The 22,870-nt window shown below is 41.1% G+C and overlaps 1 protein-coding gene across 1 annotated transcript in view; it reads right to left on the bottom strand.

Moving 5' to 3' along the window:
- LOC137216965 (dedicator of cytokinesis protein 11-like) overlaps positions 1-3,887 on the bottom strand; it is a 64,920-nt gene extending 61,033 nt beyond the window's left edge. The window contains exon 1 of the mRNA XM_067723089.1: positions 3,407-3,887. Coding sequence (XP_067579190.1) covers positions 3,407-3,416 — 10 coding nt within the window. The 5' untranslated portion in view covers positions 3,417-3,887. The remainder of the gene's footprint in view (positions 1-3,406) is intronic.
- Between the last annotated feature and the right edge of the window lie 18,983 nt (positions 3,888-22,870).

Genomic DNA, 22,870 nt, shown 5'->3' with positions numbered 1-22,870 from the left:
CTGGGGTTGGTTGCAGGGACACAGAAACTTTGACATGCTTAGAAGCTATACTTTGGGAAAAAATGGATTGGAAACCTAAGTGACAGCTCAAGGACGAGGGGATACAGAACCCACAGCCCAGAACTCTCGCTGCCCTCTACACCAATTCAGCTACAGTGCCACCCTGTCCCTCCCTCACTGTGGAATCCTATAAATTGGCTATCAGGAGGCTTTGACCTTTGGTCAAAAGCTGCTGCTACCTTGCCTGGCCCCGATTGCCTGGCCTGGGCTAACTCTCCAGGGACTGTGACTCTGGGGAGAGAAGGTGACTTTGGAAGAATTCCAAGTGCTACAGATAGTCTAGTCCCAGAGCCAGAACAGATCGCCCTTAGATTAGGGAGGGCGGCGGGGGGGTGGGGGGTAAAGGTGAGCGGGTGAGAGAGGAGGGAAAGGTCTTACTGGTGGCACACTGGCTAGATTGAGATGAACTTCGGGAACTCAGGGAAGACTGCATGAAGGCACTTGCTTCTAGGTTATTGTGCTGTTCGCTGTGCTTATCCAAAACTCTGCATTCTCAGGTATGGAACTGGAATTTTTTTTGCCCCCTGACACTCGTAATATATCATAACATTTCATTCTGCAGATGTGTTAAGCTGCTGAGGGTCAGCTGATGCACTTCTGTTGACAGAGCAAGGATTTTGCATTGTCTGTTGGGGAACTCGCTGACTACCAGAGGAGCTGTGTGCCTGTGAGCATCTGACAATGGCTGTCAGGTCTGGCAGAGGAGGTGATATTGGGATCTAGCAAAATGGAGAGACAATTGACAATGTCTCCAGATCTCTTGGCCACCCTTTGGGTGTGGAGCAGACTCTCTGGGCTCTTTTAAAGAGGAGATTGTGGGGGGGCTTCCCTGGTGGCGCAGTGGTTGAGAGTCCGCCTGCCGATGCAGGGGACATGGGTTCGTGCCCCGGTCCGGGAGGATCCCACATGCCGCGGAGCGGCTGGGCCCATGAGCCATGGCCGCTGGGCCTGCGTGTCCGGAGCCTGTGCTCCGCAACGGGAGAGGCCACAACAGTGAGAAGTCCGCGTACCGCAAAAAAAAAAAAAAAAAAGAGAGATTGGGGGTTAAGGAACGTGGTAGAAAGGGGAAAGGGGGAAATATGCCTGCGGGTAAATTTTGGTGTAGGAGAGATACGGGATGTCCTCTGGCTGTCGAGAAAATTTTGATGCCCGTGGAAGACACAGCATTCCCCCGGCCCTGTCTGTGGTAAATTTAATGTGTCTGGCAGACAGCGCAATGTTGCTCCTTTGCGGGGTGCGGCGGGAGGGAGAGTAGACGGGGACACCGGGTGCTGAAAAGATTTGCATGCTCTAACTTACACTGAGGTAAATACATGGTGATGCCGCAAAATTTCATGTTCAATAGAGTTTTTTTTACATGTTTATTTTATTTATTTAATTTGTTTTGGCTGCGCCGCGGGGCATGTGGGATCTTAGTTCCCCAATCAGGGATGGAACCTCCGCCCCCTGCATTGGAAGGGCGGAGTCTTAACAACTGGAAGACCAGGTAAGTCCCAATGGAGATTTTAAAATATTTCCAAATGGTCCAGAAAAAACGTTGAAGTTAGGTAAAGTTATGGTATTCTCACTCCAAATAGAAATAATTTTGAGGTACGCAGGAGATAACGTGGGAACTATCACAAACCCAGAACAATCTGGGGTGCAGGACCCTGCACTCTCCAAAGGAAATACAGGGTGTATGGGAAATAAATCAGTTGTCCTTCAACGGGGACGGGGGAGGGGGAAATCTGGTTACTGTGGCAGAGGTGAGGTGTTAACACACACTCTGGTGAGAGATGTGGGGTACAAGTGGAAAATCAGGTTCTCACACTGTGCAGGGGAAGTTTATGGAAGGGGATTTATGGAAGATATCCACAATGCTCTCCTATTATTGGGGAAAATTAGATGTGCCAACAAAGACTGACGGTGCCCCACACTGCCCCGGCGGAAATTAGTGAGTTAGTGCGCATAGGAGTTTTTGGAGTGTTTGTTTCCTTTTGAGAAGAATTGGGGTGTAGGGAAAATAAGGAAATCTTTCTAGAAAATAAAAGACACATTGGGAGATTATTTTCTCCAGAAGGACACATACACTCACACACTCACACGCACCGGGGGGGGGGGGACTAAAAAAGGAAAAAAAGTAATAAAATAACCAAACCTCAGGAGTTTCAAGAAATAAAACTCTTTGCTGTGCCTTTTAAAGTAGGAAATCGCCTGCTTTCCTGGTTTTTTCTTTCCTCTCTTCCTTCCTCATGTTTTGTTAGGTTGCCCCCCCACCCCAACTTTCTTACAAAGATTAAGTACTGACCTCATTGTTTTTGCAAAAGTTGACCCATGCTCTTCTGATTCCACATCAGCTGTTTTGCATCATTGGAAAGTTGGTCGTTTGCAGCTTTTCAAAAAAGCCTCTTTCACAAACTGCCTCTTTCCCTCCACGTGGCACTCCCAATCTCTCCTCTCCAAGCTCCGGCCACCCAGAGGCTCCAAAGAGCAGGCAGGGCGCCCGAGGGGCTGCTGTCTTAGAAAAACAAATCTGGAAGCCAGATGCCTGGGAAGAGGGAGTTGGAGATCCAGGATAAAAGGGATCCGCGGGGGATACATGTTAATTGCCTGCTGATTGTTAAACTGAATGGGTTACATTTAGATGAAAGAGGTTAAAAAGTGAAGAATGCGCCCTGCTGGCGACAAACACTCCCCCTCCCCCATTCAAATACTCTGATTTGGCCCGCAAATGCCTGCGCCTTTGATAGGGGTGAAAGGAACTCCAGATGGCGTCTGGAAAATCGGCTCGCCCTCCCTCCCGCATGAGCCATCTGTGTCCCCCTGAGTTGCAGATCCACACAACAGCACCTCCTCGCAGAGGCAGAAGCCCAAGTCTTCTGCCAAGCTCTGCGGGCCAGCCCGCCCGCCCGGTGCCCGGCCGTCACCGTTGAAGGGCGGTGCCCAGAGAGGAAGAGGATAGCGAGTCTTCACCTCCCTTTTTTTCCCCAACTGACAAACTGGGGCTAAAGGTGCCTGGCTTCCTGATCGTGCGTGGGCTAAAGCACTCCAAGGTGAGTTCCTTCCTGTTTTTGTCCACTCATGGTCCATATCGATGGTGGCACTCCTGAAAATTTAGAATGTCCCAAAGGCCCCCGGAAAGCCCACTATCCCATTACCTGTATCCTACCAGCGTCTGCCCAGCGTCGGCTGCTTTGGCCCCCTTCCCCTTCCCTAGATGTTTCCAAGCTCGAAAACTGTTTTTCTGGTTTGCTTGTTTGCTTGTTTTTCATCAAAGTACACACAAACTATTAGATTGACCCCACCCCCTGGTCTTGGAAAGCCTGCAGCCAGCTCTGGAGCTGCCGCCTCCACACCCTTTCCTTACCTCCTTCCATGCCCGAGTCTTCTCAGTCTTCTCCCCAACTCTGTCTTCAGTCACGCCGGGTAGAAAAGGGCACTTATCCAAGGTAAGGTTTCTTTCAAGGGAGCCGCCGCCACCGGAATCATCAACTCAGGAATTGGGGGAGAGGCTCTTGGCCGCGAAGTGTAAAAAAGCGAATCTCGGCAATTAGAGCTTCCTCCTATCGTGCCCAGCTCCCAAGCATAGCTGGAGGTTGGGGTACGGGCACAAGACGCTGCAACCCTCGCCTGCGCGGTGCTAGGAGGTCTTACCGTGACTTTGCTTCTTTAAAGCCTCACCCTCCCGAAATTTGGGGGAAGGAGCTTACTGCTCCCTACTGCCTGTTTGGCTGGAACAGAAGTCCTATTGATGAGGAGCGGGTTTTTACAAACTGGCTAAACTTAAGTTCTCGAGCCCCTTCCCCATCTCCAGCTCTACGGAAACACCAGAAACGGCACTGTGCCGCTTCTCCTTAGCAAACCACGTAGCAATAGGGGGAGGGGCGGATGCTCATACCTTCACCGCCCTCTTGTGTCCCGCCTCCCCTCTGAGGGGAGGTGGTCCTCTCTCAAAGGAACCACCCCCCACTCCGCCCCCAGCCTGGGACAGGGGAATTGGGACAAGGGTAAGATCAGGAAAAGAGGATGTACCCCTCCACACTGTATATTACTATTCTGCCCCAGCATACTAGTGAAGGAGTCTCAAATTCTAACGTTACCCCCAGCCTCACCCGGACTTGGACATTTGGGAAGGTGTATTAGCTGGAAATTTGGTTTGCATTCCTTTATCTGCCCACTCCTCTGCAGGCAGTGAAGGGATCTTTCCAGTGCTCCAGCTGGGGAACACTGAGGCCAGATCTGTAACTGGATCATTGGGGTGAGCCTCCAAATCCTCCCCCATCCAGATTAGATGAGGAAACAACATAGCCTCCCCTGGACCAAACAAAGAATCAAGGTCAATTCCTGGGACTAGACAGCAACCCCACCCTCTCCCAATCACACATACTCTCCTGTAGCATGGGCAGCTACTGTGAGGTGTTTCAATCAAAAATGATGGCATTTTGCAACATAAGAGGAGTCACCCGAGACAGGGGGATATGAAAAGCTAGGAAAAATGGTGACTTCATTGGCCCTTAGGGATCCTGGATCTTAGCCCAGGATCTGACCATTCTTGTTTGCCCCTTGGCAAATTTATTTCTGAGGTGTGTGTGGGGGGGGTAGGTAGAACTGGGAGGAAGAGATGGAGAATAAAAAGGAAATGAGGAAAGTCCGCAACTCTGCCCAACATATGCAACATAAACACATGCCACATAAGCATGTACCATGCAAATGTACAGTACACAAACCTACACATAAACACATGCCATGGAAACATATCACACACAAACATACATCATACATCTGCTGTTTAGGAGACAAATATACACCACACAAACTTACACCATGCAAACACAACAAGCATCCTCCACACAGATACATACAACAAAAAATACACACCTCTCAAACACACATCACACACAAAGTATGCACCAGAAACTCATATCCACCACATACACAATCCATATATACATACCCACACATATTCCCACCTTTGCTCCCTTTCAACCTGAGCTCATTGGTTTAAAAACAAAAAAAGTAGGTAGTCTTAGAGAAGGACTGAAGGATTTTCCACAATAAAGATGTTTATCACAGTGAAGGAGGTAAGGTGGGGATGTCAAGAAAGAAAAATAATCAATAAAATTATGATAAAGCCTTTCTTTTGAATAGCATACATTTTCATGCACACCCCATCATGATCTCATTTAATCTTCAGCACCACTTTGTGAGGTATATATCATCTCCATCTGATAGTTGAGGAAAACAAGGTACAGAAAATTGATTTGCCTGAAGTCATACTGCGAGTTGGTGACAGAATAGGAGCGTGGAATAGGAATGGAAACCAAAGGCCTTAAGCCTACAATACTCTGACATCACTCCACCCTACCACATGCATACACATTACTTACTCCACTTTATTAACTAGCTGTCATCCCCTAGGATTAGAGACTAGTCAGCTATTCAGAGACCCTATTCTTCTGGCTTGATCTTTTTATTTATGTCACCCAGCACAAGGAAGCGCAACCCAGAACTGGCCTTTACTTTATTAAGATAATGTAGAAAGACCCCAGTCCCCTCATCCCACCCTGGAGCACCCAGGATGGCTCCAAGGCCAGAAACCAGAGGTATCTAGCCTGATAGGCCTTGATACCAGCTCTTATTAGGGGTTCATTTATTTCCTAATTAACTAATTAATTAATGCAATATGCATTAGAAGGCAGTGGTACCTCTAGGGCAGCCCTGGGGCATGGTTTGATGAACAATATGATGGTGAGAATCCAGGCTTGTGTGTCTGTCTGTAAGTGTACATCAAAATCTAGATCTGATTCTGTCTACCCTCTCTCAAACCTCCTCTATTTCAGCTCTCATCAAAAGCTTTCTTTCCTCAACACCTAGACACTTACATCATCTGCATTTTGCACTATATTAGTTTTCCAACTTGAATCATTCTCTAATTATTTGTGTTTGTTAGGCTTGTCAGTGAGCAACTTCTTTGGTCATCCTTAAAGGTAGCTGGCCTACTGAGTTTCAGAGGTTTTTGGTAAATATTGCTGATGGATTGATTGATTGTAAACCTGTACAGATAAATCTTAATGGAATGAGATGAGTAATACCTCAAAACTATTAAGTTAGTCAGAAAAGAGGCAGTATGTAGGAATTACCTGAATGCATTTGCTAGGTATCACCTGGCCAGGAAGTAACACATAGTGGATGGTACTTATGATGTCTAATGCAAAGTATTTCAAAATCACAACCTGCTGTCTGGAACTAAGTCTCTAGTAGAAGGGGGAGGTGTGAACTAAAATAGTTTTAACCCAAGGCCAGGAAGTAACACATAGTGGATGGTACTTATGATGTCTAATGCAAAGTATTTCAAAATCACAACCTGCTGTTTGGAACTAAGTCTCTAGTAGAAGGGGGAGGTGTGAACTAAAATGGTTTTAACCCAAGAGCCTTGGAAATGAATTAATGTGCGCTTCCTCCCTCTCACAAGATTAAACTTAGTGGCAATATTCATTGAGACTATATGTTCAGACTGGTTGTTAACATGGTGTTTGTCTGGGCATCATTCACATTTACTAATGAAGGATCATCCCTGGCTCTACCTGGAGCAAGGAAAATTTTTAAATATTTTATATAGGTGTACCTTTCTTTAAAAATCTCGTTAAAAATATAGGAAAGAAAAAACAGACCAATTAAATTAGACAGGTGATTATTTGCTTATAAAAATAATTCACTAAAGGGTTCCTTTAGCAATTCCCTAGTCACTGCTAATTGGAGATTAGTCAGAAATGAAGATAAAATATATCTCAAAGATGAAAATGGAATTAAATAGTATTCAAATTAATAAATGTGAAGTGCAGCCAGAATCTTAATCTACCAGTGTGTTGAATTTAACAGGGTACACCACTCCTCTCCCACTCTACAGCCCTGATATGGAGACTGAATTAGGGGACCTAGGGAGAGTGCAGGGTCTCTGGCCCTGAACCTGGACTATAGCTCTTTTCTGACTAAAGGACGACAAAGTGACTTCACTCTCAGTCAGATTTGAACCCCTAATGACAGTATGAAAGACTTATTCTTTAGTTCCTTTAAACCTATTTGAGAGAGGTTTGGTATAATGTACTAAGGGTATCATTTGCTCCCTCCCACAGTGATAATTGGGAATGAATTAAATATACTTCAAATATGCTTGATAGCTTTTGCCTGCAAATGATTGGAAAGAAGTTCATACTTATTGAAGGAGATGAGGAAAGGGGAAGGATGATTCAGTCCCATGGGTAAATGGTTGCTCTAATTGGCCCCATAGGATTCCATCATCCCAGTAAAAGTGAGCTAATCAGCAGGACCCCTGGCTTCCCTTCTCCTACAGGAGAGGTAAAGATTTGGTTTTTGGCTCCTCAGGATCCCACTTTATAACAAGCTTTGAAAAGCTGATCCACTCTTCTGTGAAGCAGTTAAGTCGTGATTCTTCACATCTAAGGCAGATTCAGGAGTTTCTGTTTGTTAAGACTGTGGAGAAGAGCTCCCATATCTATCTCTTCTGTAGCCCCTTCAGGCCTGCTTAATTTGTCAGTCCAAAAAAATTGAGACCTACTGTGACTCCAGTTTTTTGTTGTTGTTGTTGTTGTTGTTGTTGTTGTTTTTGCGGTACGCGGGCCTCTCACTGTTGTGGCCTCTCCCGTTGCAGAGCACAGGCTCCGGATGCGCAGGCTCAGCGGCCATGGCTGGCAGACTCTCAACCACTGTGCCACCAGGGAAGCCCGTGACTCCAGTTTTGATCTGTGATTACCATTAATAGTTTTTATTAGTAAGGTGGAAGAACAGTGGGTGAGGGAGGGCATGAGTGAAGCATCACAGGGAAGACTTTAACAGCTCCTCCTCCCCAATAGGAACACCTTCTCTTTTTTTTTTAATTTTTATTTTTTTTAATTTTTTATTTTTTGTGGTACGCGGGCCTCTCGCTGTTGTGGCCTCTCCCGTTGCAGAGCACACGCTCCGGACGCGCAGGCTCAGCGGCCATGGCTCATGGGCCCAGCCGCTCCACGGCATGTGGGATCTTCCTGGACCGGGGCTCGAACCCATATCACCTGCATCGGCAGGCGGACTCTCAACCACTGCACCACCAGGGAAGCCCAAGAACACCTTCTTTTTCTTCACTGTACCCCTGAGCACCAGCTTGGTACTCTCATGTATTTGCTTTCTGCCTCAACCTAGCCTGGTCATCTCAAAAAGCAAAAGGTCATCTCAAGGAGAAAGACCTACTTGTGAATGGCCCTGGACTTCTATTACCCCCATCTTAAAGTTTTTGCAGTTCTTCTGGTTGCTGAATTATTTCCTAGGTTTCACATTTCCCACCTTATTATCCAGACTATGGGTTCTCTCACCTGGAGGAACACACTGGCAATTGTATTTTACTAGTGTGTATACTTGCACATCTTTTTGCTCGTGAATTATATTGATTTTTTCCCATCTGAAATCCCTGATCCCAGTTGTCTGTTGTAGTGACTCACAGTAACACTTTTCTCTCAATACTTGCATGAAAATTAAATCAGCCTCCCAACCCTAACCACTCCCTATCGACTGTAATTTGTTGCATCCTAAATGGGAACTTTGACACAATCAGGTGCATGTATGCACGCACACTCATACACACTTATATTCACACAGGTACAAGCCTCTTGTGGCCTCTCTTGTTATCCTGCTGCCTATTCTTTGCACTTATTTCCAACTGTAATTTCCGTGCTAACTGAGCCTGGATATCATTTCAGGCCTTAAAATGAAGTCTTGGAAGCTCTCAGATTGTGGCAAATTCTTACCCCAGGAATCAGGGTTTCTTTACTGCTGGTGATTCACTTTCTCTTCTCTTGGCTTTACTTTTCATGATATTGCGTACTTCCCTATGACAATTCTATTAATCTGTAACCCAAACTCCTGTGCTCTTCTGTGCTAATTTTCTTCCTGTGCTAATTCTGTTTCCACCCCAGTTATCTCTATATTAAATGTATATAGCTCCACTCTAATTTGTCTATAATATTTCTAATATTTTTACCTTTTTCTCACATCCTCTTCAACTCAACTCACTTCAATTCAGACCCTAAATACCCTGTCACACATTTCTTGAATTTTTCCAGCTTCATCTCCTCATTTTGCACCACTGCTGTCACACATGCCCCAGATATGCCATAAATAACTACTTATCTCTCCTTTCAACATTTTACTCAGGTGCTCACATTTCCATACATGTTTGCTCCTGGCTACTAAAGCTTGGGTTTTAGTTACTGACTTAACCAGAGGTTCACAATCTCCTGGGCTGAACCTTGTCATTTCCTCAGTAATCAAGGTCTCCTCATTTCTGGTGCTTTGGTCTACTCTTTAGGTTCTTTCCCTTTTGTTTTCTGTTTTGTATGCTTTTTTTTTGTTTCCTTTTTTTTAAAAATCTTTATTGGAGTATAATTGCTTTACAATGGTGTGTTAGTTTCTGCTGTATAACAAAGTGAATCACTATACATATAAATATATCCCCATATTTCCTCCCTCTTCGGTCTCCCTCCCAGCCTCCCTATCCTACCCCTCTAGGTGGTCACAAAGCACCGAGCTGATCTCCCTGTGCTATGCGGCTGCTTCCCACTAGCTATCTATTTTACATTTGGTAGTGTATATATGTCCATGCCACTCTCTCACTTCTTTTCAGCTTACCCTTCCCCCTCCCCATGTCCTCAAGTCCATTCTCTACATGTGCGTCTTTATTCCTGTCCTGCCCCCTTTCTTTTTTTAAATTCATTGTCCCCTGCTTACCTCCTGAGCATTAACTGCCTTTTTGGTGTTGAGCTACATGTAATCTTACTTCAGCGTTCCTCTTCTCTATTTTTCCCTGTACATAGACCTCCTTCTTTCAGCCACCACCACCCACATATACAAACTCATGTGCACACATGCATCCAATCATACACCTGAGCATTTCTTTACCCTTTATGCCACCAATTCTGGATTGAAGCAGAATTGCCTCTGAAGCAGAACAGGCACAGGGTGGCAAAGCCAGGACACATTGTAAGAGCTCCTTGAGGAACCTGTGGCCTTCCATCAGCTGGAGACTGAGAGGGTCCATGGGGTAATGTGACATTCTGGGTCTTCAAGGAAGCCAGTCTTTATGATGACATTGAAGTGACAAAGAAAATGAAAAATATGCTGCAATTTCTGTTTCAAGCATTTTGCTTGTGACAGATCTTTTCTTCTTATTCTTTAGATGGTTAAGTGTCTGTGCTTTCATGAATTATCTTGCCTAGAACATCCATCAGAGGGCACCATGCAAAATAATATAAATGAGGACAGAGGGTGTGATAGTTTACTTGAGATCTCATCCTTCCTTAATGAGATTGTTCTTTCTTAGCTAAAGAGGGCTTTTTGCCTAGTATCTGCTTATAGATTAGTTATAGTTTCATATCTGTTTATAAATCTTGGTAATAAACCATGGTCACTGTGAACTGTGGACTGATTTCAGCTTACTTTACACAAAGGATAGCTTTACTCATGGTCACAAACTTTACTCCAAATATGGGGTCTTTGGTAACCTAATAGACTTGAGCAGAGACTGAATAGCCCAACATAACCTGTCCCTCCAACTGAAAGAATCTGTTGCCTGTCCAATTTCTGTTATAGAAAAAAAACATTTGTAAAATTAAAGAGAGCACTTCTGTGATTTGGTTTAGATGTAGAGTCGAGATGGGGTGCATAATGGGAAAAGCACAAGGCTCAGTCAGGGGACCAGAGGTTCCTTCTTGACTCAAACATTTGTATGACCTTGGGCAAATCACTTGACCTCAGTCTGCCATAGTTTTTTCATTAGTAAAATGGGATGATAATACCTACCTACCTCACAAAGCTGTTGTGAGGGTTATCTGTGAAAACAGATGACCCATTTGGAAGTGTTTTAGCATCATATCACCTTCACAAATGCAAGGCATTATTATCATTGTTAATAGTTTCATTCCCTTGTTATTTATCTGAGATTATTACTATATTACTACTTGGTTACGACTATTATTATTGTTAATGTTATTACTAATGTTGCTATGTCCCCCTCCAAATGTTGACCTTTCTTTCAAGCTTAGAAGGCAGTAAAGGTATTTAAGAGCAGACTGCTTTGGGCTAAGTCATCACACTGGTTAAAAGTAAAGTCAAGGGACTTCCCTGGTGGCACAGTGGTTAAGAATCCGCCTGCCAATGTAGGGGACACAGGTTCGAGCCCTGGTCCAGGAAGATCCCACATGCCACGGAGCAACTAAGCCCATGTGCCACAACTACTGAGCCCATGTGCCGCAACTACTGAAGCCCACGTGCCTACAGCCCATGCTCCGCAACAAGAGAAGCCACCACAATTAGAAGCCCGTGCACTGAAACGAAGAGTAGCCCCTGCTCACTGCAACTAGAGAAAGCCCGCATGCAGCCAAAAATAATTAAATAAATAAATAAATAAATAAATAAATAAATATTTTTTTTAAAAAAAAAGTGAAGTCAACATAGTAGATTTCTCTCTTTCCCATACCTTTATCCCTAGGAGTTGGGTAATAATAATAGAATTTTCCCTATTATTTTAAATAATAGAAATGTCAACCCTTAAATAAATGAAAAATAACTACAAACTAGCTCTCCTATTTGGTGTTTAAATAGTGTTATTCTTCTTAGTCTGTAGTGAAAGCAAGATGTTGATAGAGATGTATTACTGGAGAAAAAGGGAAGCTTCCACTGCCTCCTTGGATGATAGAAGTGAAAACACTTGCAGATCTGGGAAGCCACCTCAGGTGGGGAAACACTACTGAGGAAGAACAAGGAGTTCCAGGGCAGGGTCAGAAAGACTGGCTGAGGGGCAGATCATTAGACAATCAAACAAAAGAAGCACAGGCCAGCTAATGGACAATTGTGTGTTTTTGAGTTAACCTCTCAGGTGAATTTTCAAGTACCTTAGCAATTCTATTCTCAAGCAGGTGTCAGATAGGAAATCAAAGGAGGAAACTTGAGAGAGGTTAGGTGGTCAAAATTAGAGCATAAGTACAGGAATAGTATAGGATCCTCATTTTGAACCCTCACCTCCTTTCCAAGAATTCTACTTATCTATGATTCAATTAAATTCTCTATAACTGTATCATATATTCATATTAATTTATATTTTAGATGTATAGTAAGATACTAAATGTGGTCTTAACAATATTCATGTACAGTACTCTTCTAAAGTGTGCTTAAAGTGTATTATGATGTTACATTCAACTATTTCTCTGTCAAAATAGCCCACAAAGAACAAAACAAAAATGAAATAAAATGTTTCATAATTCTCCTGAAACCTTATTTATGTATGACTGTTTATATGAAACACTGAGAAGCTCCAAAAGAATGAACTCCAACAGTAGACTTTCAGATGGTGTGTTACCCTTGCATCCCAAGGAAGCTGTACCTACTGGACAGCCCTCACCTGGACACAGAGACTGCCTCTGAACCACTGTTCTGTTCTGCCTGACAACCAGCAAATATGAACTATGACGTCTGGAGTTCCAAACCTAAACCTTACTCTAGGGCCCTCCCCAGAGGCTCTGCTTAGAAAGGAGAAAATGAAGAGATTGAAATAGACTTACTCTGTGATTATTGTGTCAGTTGCTTTTTGTGCTTAAGTATATCTTAAATTAGGATAACTTTTCAAGTGCTTCAAATGATATCCTTTTGTGAATTCTCTGAGACTATGTACCTGTTTGACCAAAAATTAATAAAACTTAATGAGGAACCCCTTTTAAACTAAAACTGATAAAAATATTTCTTCCATCAATACAGAACCCTTGTGCTACTCCAGGCTCCAAAACTGTCACTCCGTAGCCACTAGCATTTGTTACCACCTGACAAGGGATGTATGGAGTTTAGAAGAGCAAGCCTGTGTATGAGACTTGATTACCCAGAGCCTCTGGCTGGCATGGTCAGATCTTTGCTGCTTGAAAAAAAACTTGCGGTGACTAAAAAGTGCTTCGGCAGCTAGGGGGTTCCCCTAAGTATCAGGCTTAACAGAGGCTGCCTGGGGAAGCAAACCTCCCAGGAGGGGAGAGCAAGGGAGTAGAAGGTGCCTGGGAGAAGAAATTGCGCAAAGGAAAATGGCATGGCAGTCACGGATAGTTGATGTACTTATGGACATTTCTAGGAATAAGACTTTCACTCCTGGCCTGGGGGAGAGATCATACTGTAGGGGAAATGAGAGGAAAATTGATTAGTATTAAATATAGTTAGAAAGAAAGGGCAACCTATAATCCAGGGAACAAAAGCTGGTCAAAATACAGGGGTGGGAAAGACTACCTTGTGGTCTCTCAAAACTTGAGACCACCTATATAACTCCATACAAAAACCCCATTTGCACAGGGGTATTCAGCACATTTAACTAATCAGTAAGTCTGATCACTAACCAATTAGGGCAGTCATCAGGGGCTGTGAGCGCTGGAGCAGAGTCCTAGTTCCCTCTATAATGCCTGGTATAAACATCTCAGTTGCAGTATTATAAGAAGATGAGGTAATTTAGGGGCTGAGGCTGGGGTTGGGAAACCCAGAGGTATCAGGACAGATTATATTTACTAAACCAGTAAAGAAGTATTTTAGTATTTTAGTAACTAGTATTGTCAGACCAGCACATACCAACTGACTATCATCTTTGCCCACATAGATGGGCAATACTCCCCCAACTAGAGCAATATCTCTTTGAGAGAGTCTCCATGTGGCAGTAGTAGTGTTATGCCTCCGATATTTAGTTTTGCCACAAAAAATGTGCTTTTTTTTTTCAACTGATAGTCTTAGCCAACTCACAGCTATTGGTGTGAGCATGGACAGAGTAAAGGGAAATACCATGGATATATCAAGTCCACATGTAACCTATTATGATTGTCTCATAATTTTGAAGCTTTTTATTATAGACATTTTTTAAACACACAAAGATAGAGAGAATAATATGCTTCACCCTGAAATTCCCTCACACAGAATCAATAGTTAACAGTTTTCCAATTTTGTTTCACCTATCCCTCTCCTATGTTTTTCTTTTTTGGATGGAGTATGTTTAAAGGAAATCACAGACATAACATCATTTCATCCATAAACACTTCAGTATGAATTTTAACTGAGAATTTCTCTATTATATTATCCTGTAAATTTTTATAATATTCACTTTATCAAGAGGAAAGAACATGGGACTATCCTGCACACACATATGGGGTACACTTTAGATTATATACTTGAAGAAACCAAGTTCCTTAGTTCAGTAAAACCACCAAAGTCTCAACAACTGGCTCTTGGTAGAGGTAGAACCAGATCCAGATTCCCCAGCTGATGATCCAGAAATTTTTAATGATATCTAGCAGTGATAATGCCCCTTGACACAGTCTGGAAATCACAGATGACACAAAGAGAAAGAGCCCACAGGAGACTAATGTCCATCCAACAGAGATCCCATACCACAGAGATGCTCTCAATAAATAGATCAATAAAACCATGTGTTGTCCATGCTATAAGGAACTTAGAGATCATCGAGTTAATCTCCTGCCTCATTTTACACTGAAGGTATTTGAAATCCAAACAAGCTAAGGGCTTACCCAATAAAAGCCAGGTAATAGCAGATCAGTGGGGATGGTGGATATTCTATTCTATTCTGGTAATTCATGTTACCTGGCAGTAATGACCATTTTTATCCCTTTAAGACAAGTTCCCATAAAACTGTAATGTCCCCCTAACTGAGAACCCAAATAATGTGTAATGTATTGGCAAAGAAAGCTCCCTGTCACCCTTAATCTCCCCTCCAGCTTCAAATGAAGACATTTTATTCTCCAGTGTAAAAGTTAATCCCTCTATCTGTTTTCTGAATTCCTTTTACCTTTCTGGAACCTGGCTTCATTTATTGTTTTAATCTTCTATGTTTTCAACTTTTCCTTCTCTTGTAGACTTCTCTCTCAAATTTAAACATGTTCTAGGCTTTCCTATTTTAATAATAAATATATAAAACAATAAAATGATCTTGATTCTCCTCTATGCTGTCTTTCTTTTCCTTTCCAAACCCAAGATATATGAAATAGTAATCTGTACTCACCGTCTTTATATCAATACCTCCTCAACCCACTACAATATGACTTCCTCCTCCATTTTTGCCCTAATAATTGTTACCATTGACCTTCTAATTGGTAAATCAAGTGGGCTTTTTCAATTGTCATTTAATTTGAACTTTCTTCATAATTAACTGTTAATCACATTCTTTTTAAACACTAATTTTTCTAGGTTCCTAAGAAACTGCTTACTCCTGGCTCTCTTTATATTCTTTGGTACATTACTTCTCAGTCCTTTTTTAACCCTCTTGTTTTCTCATTCCACAGCCCATCCCTAGGTGATCACATCCATGCTCAGGACCAAATTATTGGCCTATATCCTAATGTCCTCCAAACCTATATCTCTGGGGTTCCAAAGCTATATAGTCAGTTGCTTCCTGGATATATCCTACATGGATCTCCACATTTACCTCCAAGTAAACATGCCCAAAATTAAATTTATTACACTTCCCATAATTTCTGGTAAATTGCACTTTCACTCAGTTGTTCAAGACAGAAATCTGAAAGCCACATTTGACTCCTCTTGCTCTCTCATTCTCTATAGAACACTGTCTTGTCAATTCTACTTCCTTGACAATTGTTTTAACCCATCCTCTCCTCTCAATTTCCACCCCTCTAGGTTTGGCCTGTGCTGTCCAATATGGTAACCAGTAGCTGTATATGTGGCTATTCAAATTTAAATTAAAATGAAATAAAATTTTTAATTTTGTTTCTCAGATACCCTAGTCATATTCCAAGTGTTAAATAAATACACATGTTGCTAGAGGCTACCATGGTAGATGACAGATATACAATGTCTCCATCACTGTAGAAAGTTCCATTGGACAGTGATAATCCCATCATCTCTTACCTAGAAATTTTCAATAGTCTCCTAAACCAGTTTTCTTGACTCCAGTCTTCCCTATCCCCACTCTCCCACTCTGCCATCAGAGCCAACACTATAAAATACAAATCTGACCACATTAATATCCTGCTCAAAACTCTCTATTAATCCCTCTCCCCATGGTCTACAAAATAAATTTTGAATGTGCGTGTATGGTATACAATGCCCTCTCTCATCTGGCTTCTTTGGGAATCTTTACCGCATGGCCTGCCCCTACTTGACCATCTGATGGCCTTCTCATTAAACTATTTTCAGTGGTGTGCTATCCGCTTCAATGTCTGTGCAACTTTTCTCAGACTTCTTCATCTGCTGGATACCTTTCTGTTTCAAATGTCTGTTGAAATGCTTTGCCTGTTCCTGGAAAACAGCTACCCATCTTTCATGAGACATCTCAAGAAACAACTCCTCTATTAAAGACTTTCTGAATCCCCCAAGTAAAACTGATAACTCCCTTCTTTTACTTTATTTTAATTATATATATATCTCGGTGATTAGCAAGAATAATTATTATTTATTTTTCTGATTCCCTCTTTATTAGACTAGAGAACCCTTGAGGGCAGAGACCATGTATTACTATATTATTATTATTTTTTTTTGTCTCTAGTATAGTGCCTGGTACAGAATAGCCACTGGTAATTTTTGGTTGAGTGAATGAATAAATGAACAAATGATTGGACTCAAAGATAAATTTAGAGAATATTAGAACTTATGTGACTCTAGAAACTGAGTATTAGAACTGATATTAGAATATTAGAGAATATTAGAACTGATGTGACTCTATCATGTCTAACAAATTCACTTTACAGGAAAAGGAGGCTCTGATTCAGAAATGGGAAGAAATTTTTCCAAGTTTTTATAATCAATTAATTAGCATGGTTCAATGGTGCTTTCTTTTTGCCACACATTGCCATCATGAGACCTCTTTTTCAAGGCCCCTGGGAAATCATAATATCCTCACAGACACATTCTCTCCATGGAACAGTTTTAATGTTCTCCTGTCATAGGTTCTAATATGTCCATCCTCCTTATTTTCCAGATGAGTAAAATGAGACCTAAAGGTATAAATTATATTATTGGTGGCATAAGGCATGGACCAAGGTCTTCTGTGTCATGTGTCTTATTGCTATTTCCTTGATATAAACTGCCCACATATGTTGGTAGTCGTCCCTTCTACCTAAGTCCTAAAATCTTAGGAAACTAAGATTGGAAAACTTGGAAACTTTTTCTAGAACAATATCCTTACAATCTGGCCTTAATTATTTTTTATTGAGATATAATTCACGTTCCGTGAAATTCTCCATGTTAAAGTGTACAATTCAGTGGTTTTAAGTATATTTGCAAGGTTTTGCAATCATCACCACTATCTAATCCCATTATATTTTTAAAATATTAATTAATTAATTAAATTTGGTTGTGCCAGGTCTTAGTTGCGGCATGCAGGGTATTTAGTTGTGGCATGCAGACTTCTTAGTTGCGGCATGCAAACTCTTAGTTGTGGCATGCACGCGGGATCTAGGTCCCCTACCAGGGATCAAACCCTGGCCCCCTGCATTGGGAGCGTGGAGTCTTACCCACTGGACCGCCAGGGAAGTCCCTAATCCCGGAATATTTTCATCACCACAAAGAAAACGTGGAACCAATTAATAGTCACTCCCTATTTCCACTCCCCTCAGCCTCTGGCAACCATAAATATACTTTCTATTTCTATGGATTTGCCTATTCAGCAGTCTTACAATACGTAGCATTTTGTGTCTTTCTTCCCTTACCATAAACTTTTCAAGGTTCATCCATGTTGTAATACGTATCAGTACTTGATTCTTTTTGTAGCTGAATATTATTCCATTACATTGATATACATTTCATTTATCCACTCATTTGTTCATGAATATTTGAGTTGTCTCCACCTTTTGACTTCTCATGAATAATGCTACTGTGAACATTCATGTACAAGTTTTTATGTGAACATATATGTTTTTATTTCTTTTGAGTATATACCTTGAGCATATTGCTGAGTCATTGCTGGTATAGCAGGTAACTCTTAACTTTTTGAGGAACTACCAAAATATTGTCCACAACAGCTGCACCATTTTACATTCTTACTAGCAATGTGTGAGAGTTCCAATCTCTCAACCCTATTTTTTTCTTTTTTTAAAAAGTTATGTACATTCTAGTGGATATGAAATGGTATCTCATGGTGGTTTTGACTTGCATTTCTTTAGTGACTAATGAATTTGAGAATCTTTTCATGTGATTATTGGCCATTTGCATATCTTCATTGGAGAAATGTCTATTGAAATGCTTTGCCTAGTTTAAAAATTAGGTTATTTGTTCTTTTTTTCGTTGTGCTGTAACAGTTCTTTATATATTCTGGATACTAGACCCTAATCAGATATTTGATTTGCAAATGTTTTTTTCCCATTCTGTGGGCTGTCTTTTTACTTTCCTGATAGTTTTTTTTTTTTAATTTTAGAAAATTACATGCATAAAATAAAATTATCAGTTTAACCATTTTAAAGTGAATAAGTCAGTGGCATTTAATGCAGTTACATTGTTGTGCAACCCTCACCACTATCTAGTTCCAGAAACTTTCATCACCACAAAAGGAAATCCCATACTCATTAAGCAGTCACTCCCCATTCTCTTATTCCTCCAGCCTTGGTAACCACTAATCTACTTTCTGGCTTAGGGGATTCACCTATTCTGGATATTTAATATAAATGGAATAATATAACATATGGCATTTTATGTTGGGCTTCTTTTAATTAGCATAATGTTTTCAAGGTTTTTCCATGTTGTATCATTCTTTTTTTTTTTTTAACACATTTTAATTTTTTTTCTTTTTGGCTGCACCATGCAGCATGTGCAATCTTAGTTCCCCGACCAGGGATCAAACCTGTGCCCCCTGCAGTGGAAGCATGGAGTCTTAACCACTGGACTGCTGGGGAAGTCTGTAGCATTCTTTTTATGGCTGAATAATATTCTATCATACAGATATACCACATTTTTTAATCTACTCTTCAGTTAATGGATATTCAGATTGCTCCCACCTTTTGTTTACCATGCTGCTATGAACATCTGTCTACAAGTTATTGTTTCAACACTTGTTTTCAGTTCTTAAGTGTACATACCTAGGAATAGACTTACGAGGTCATGTGGTAATTTTATGTTTAATCTGTTGAGGAACCACCTGTATTAGTTTGCTAGGGCTGCTGTATAAAAGAAGCACCACAGACCGGGTTGCTTAAACAACAGAAATTTATTGTTTTACAGTTCTGGAGTCTAGAAGTTACACATAAAAAATGTTGGCAGGGTTGGTTCCTTCTCAGAGTTCTGAGAGAGAATCTGTTACATGCCTCTTTCCTAGATTCTGGTGGTTTGCTGGCAACCTTTGGCATTCCTTGACTTGTAGATGCCTCACTTTGATCTCTGCCTTCATATTTGCATGGCTTATTCATATCTCTGTCTTTTCACATATGGTATTCTTTTTATAAGGACGCAGGTCAGATTGAATTAGAGTTCACCCTTCTCCAGCATATCCTTATCCTAGTTTAACTAATTACATCTGCAATGACTCTGTTTCCAAATAAGGTCACATTCTGAGGTGCTGGAGGTTAGGACTTCAACATATCTATGTTGAGGGAGACATACAACTCATAACACCACAAACTGTTTTCAGCAGTAGATGCACTATTTTACGTTCACATGAGCAGTGTATGAGGGTTCCAATTTCCCCACATTGTCACCAACAATTGATTTCCCCTGTTTTTTATTATACCCATTGCACTGGACATGAAGTGGTATCTAATTGTGGTTTTGATTTACATTTACCTAATGAAAAGTGAAGTTAAGCATCTTTTCATAGGTTTTCATTACTGTGGCTTTGCAGTAAGTTTTGAAATCAGAAGTTTGAATCCTCCAACTTTTTTCTGTGTTTTCAAGATTGTTTTGTCTATTTATGGTTCCTTGCAGTTCTATATGAATTTTAGGACTGACTTTTCCATTTGTATAAAGAAGGTCATTGGAAATTTGATAGGGGTTGCATTTCATCTTTAAATCATTTTGAGGATGTTGTCTTTCAGTCTCTGAACATGGGATGTGTTTCCATTTATTTATGTCTTCTTTAATTTCTTTCAGTAGTATTTTGTAGTTTGAAGTGTACAAGTCTTTTACCTTCTTTTTAATATTTAAAAAAATATTTATATACTTACTTACTTATTTAACTGCGCCGGATCTTAGTTGCGGCACGTGGAATCTTTAGTTGCAGCATGCAAACACTTAGTTGCGGCATGTGTGATCTAGTTCCCTGACCAAGGATCGAACCCGGGCCCCCTGCATTGGGAGCTTGGAGGCTTAGCCACTGGACTGCCAGGGAAGTCTCCTTTCACCTTTTTTTTTTTTTTTTTTAACATCTTTATTGGGGTATAATTGCTTTACAATGGTGTGTTAGTTTCTGCTTTATAACAAAGTGAATCAGTCATACATAAACATATGTTCCCATATGTCTTCCCTGTTGCGTCTCCCTCCCTCCCACCCTCCCCATCCCACCCCTCCAGGCTGTCACAAAGCACCGAGCCAATATCCCTGTGCCATGCGGCTGCTTCCCACTAGCTATCTACCTCACTGCGTTTGTTAGTGTGTATATGCCCATGACTCTCTCTCGCCCTGTCACAGCTCACCCTTCCCCCTCCCCATAACCTCAAGTCCACTCTCTAAGAGGTCTGCGTCTTTATTCCTGCTTTACCCCTAGGTTCTTCATGACATTTTTTTCTTAAATTCCATATATATGTGTTAGCATACGGTATTTGTCTTTTTCTTTCTGACTTACTTCACTCTGTATGACAGACTCTAGGTCTATCCACCTCATTACAAATAGCTCAATTTCGTTTCTTTTTATGGCTGAGTAATATTCCATTGTATATATGTGCCACATCTTCTTTATCCATTCATCCGATGACGGGCACTTAGGTTGTTTCCATCTCCGGGCTATTGTAAATAGAGCTGCAATGAACATTTTGGTACATGACTCTTTTTGAATTTTGGTTTTCTCAGGGTATATGCCCAGTAGTGGGATTGCTGGGTCATATGGTAGTTCTATTTGTAGTTTTTTAAGGAACCTCCATACTGTTCTCCATAGTGGCTGAACCAATTCACATTCCCACCAGCAGTGCAAGAGTGTTCCCTTTTCTCCACACCCTCTCCAGAATTTATTGTTTCTAGATTTTTTGATGATGGCCATTCTGACTGGTGTGAGATGATATCTCATTGTAGTTTTGATTTGCATTTCTCTAATGATTAATGATGTTGAGCATTCTTTCATGTGTTTGTTGGCAGTCTGTATATCTTCTTTGGAGAAATGTCTATTTAGGTCTTCTGCCCATTTTTGGATTGGGTTGTTTGTTTTCTTGTTATTGAGCTGCATGAGCTGCTTGTAAATTTTGGAGATTAATCCTTTGTCGGTTGCTTCATTTGCAAATATTTTCTCCCATTCTGAGGGTTGTCTTTTGGTCTTGTTTATGGTTTCCTTTGCTGTGCAAAAGCTTTGAAGTTTCATTAGGTCCCATTTGTTTATTTTTGTTTTTATTTCCATTACTCTAGGAGGTGGGTCAGAAAGGATCTTGCTTTGATTTATGTCATAGAGTGTTCTGCCTATGTTTTCCTCTAAGAGTTTGATAGTTTCTGGCCTTACATTTAGGTCTTTAATCCATTTTGAGCTTATTTTTGTGTATGGTGTTAGGGAGTGATCTAATCTCATACTTTTACATGTACCTGTCCAGTTTTCCCAGCACCACTTATTGAAGAGGCTGTCCTTTCTCCATTGTACATTACTGCCACCTTTATCAAAGATAAGGTGTCCATATGTGCATGGGTTTATCTCTGGGCTTTCTATCCTGTTCCATTGATCTATCTTTCTGTTTTTGTGCCAGTACCATACCGTCTTGATGACTGTAGCTTTGTAGTATAGTCTGAAGTCAGGGAGCCTGATTCCTCCAGGTCCTTCTTTCGTTCTCAAGATTGCTTTGGCTATTCGGGGTCTTTTGTGTTTCCATACAAATTCTGAAATTTTTTGTTCTAGTTCTGTGAAAAATGCCAGTGGTAGTTTGATAGGGATTGCATTGAATCTGTAGATTGCTTTGGGTAGTAGAGTCATTTTCACAATGTTGATTCTTCCAATCCAAGAACATGGTATATCTCTCCATCTATTTATATCATCTTTAATTTCTTTCATCAGTGTCTTATAATTTTCTGCATACAGGTCTTTTGTCTCCTTAGGTAGGTTTATTCCTAGATATTTTATTCTTTTTGTTGCAATGGTAAATGGGAGTGTTTTCTTGATTTCACTTTCAGATTTTTCATCATTAGTATATAGGAATGCCAGAGATTTCTGTGCATTATTTTGTATCCTGCCACTTTACCAAATTCATTGATTAGCTCTAGTAGTTTTCTGGTAGCATCTTTAGGGTTCTCTATGTATAGGATCATGTCATCTGCAAACAGTGACAGCTTTACTTCTTCTTTTCCGATTTGGATTCCTTTTATTTCCTTTTCTTCTCTGATTGCTGTGGCTAAAACTTCCAAAACTATGTTGAATAATAGTGGTGAGAGTGGGCAACCTTGTCTTGTTCCTGATCTTAGTGGAAATGCTTTCAGTTTTTCACCATTGAGGATGATGTTTGCTGTGGGCTTGTCATATCTGGCCTTTATTATGTTGAGGAAAGTTCCCTCTATGCCTACTTTCTGCAGGGTTTTTATCATAAATGGGTGTTGAATTTTGTCAAAAGCTTTCTCTGCATCTATTGAGATGATCATATGGTTTTTCTCCTTCAATTTGTTAATATGGTGTATCACGTTGATAGAT

The sequence above is a fragment of the Pseudorca crassidens genome, chromosome X (genome assembly GCF_039906515.1).
Source record: "Pseudorca crassidens isolate mPseCra1 chromosome X, mPseCra1.hap1, whole genome shotgun sequence".
Lineage (NCBI taxonomy): Eukaryota > Metazoa > Chordata > Mammalia > Artiodactyla > Delphinidae > Pseudorca > Pseudorca crassidens.
This window is presented reverse-complemented; position numbering and strand designations above follow the sequence as displayed.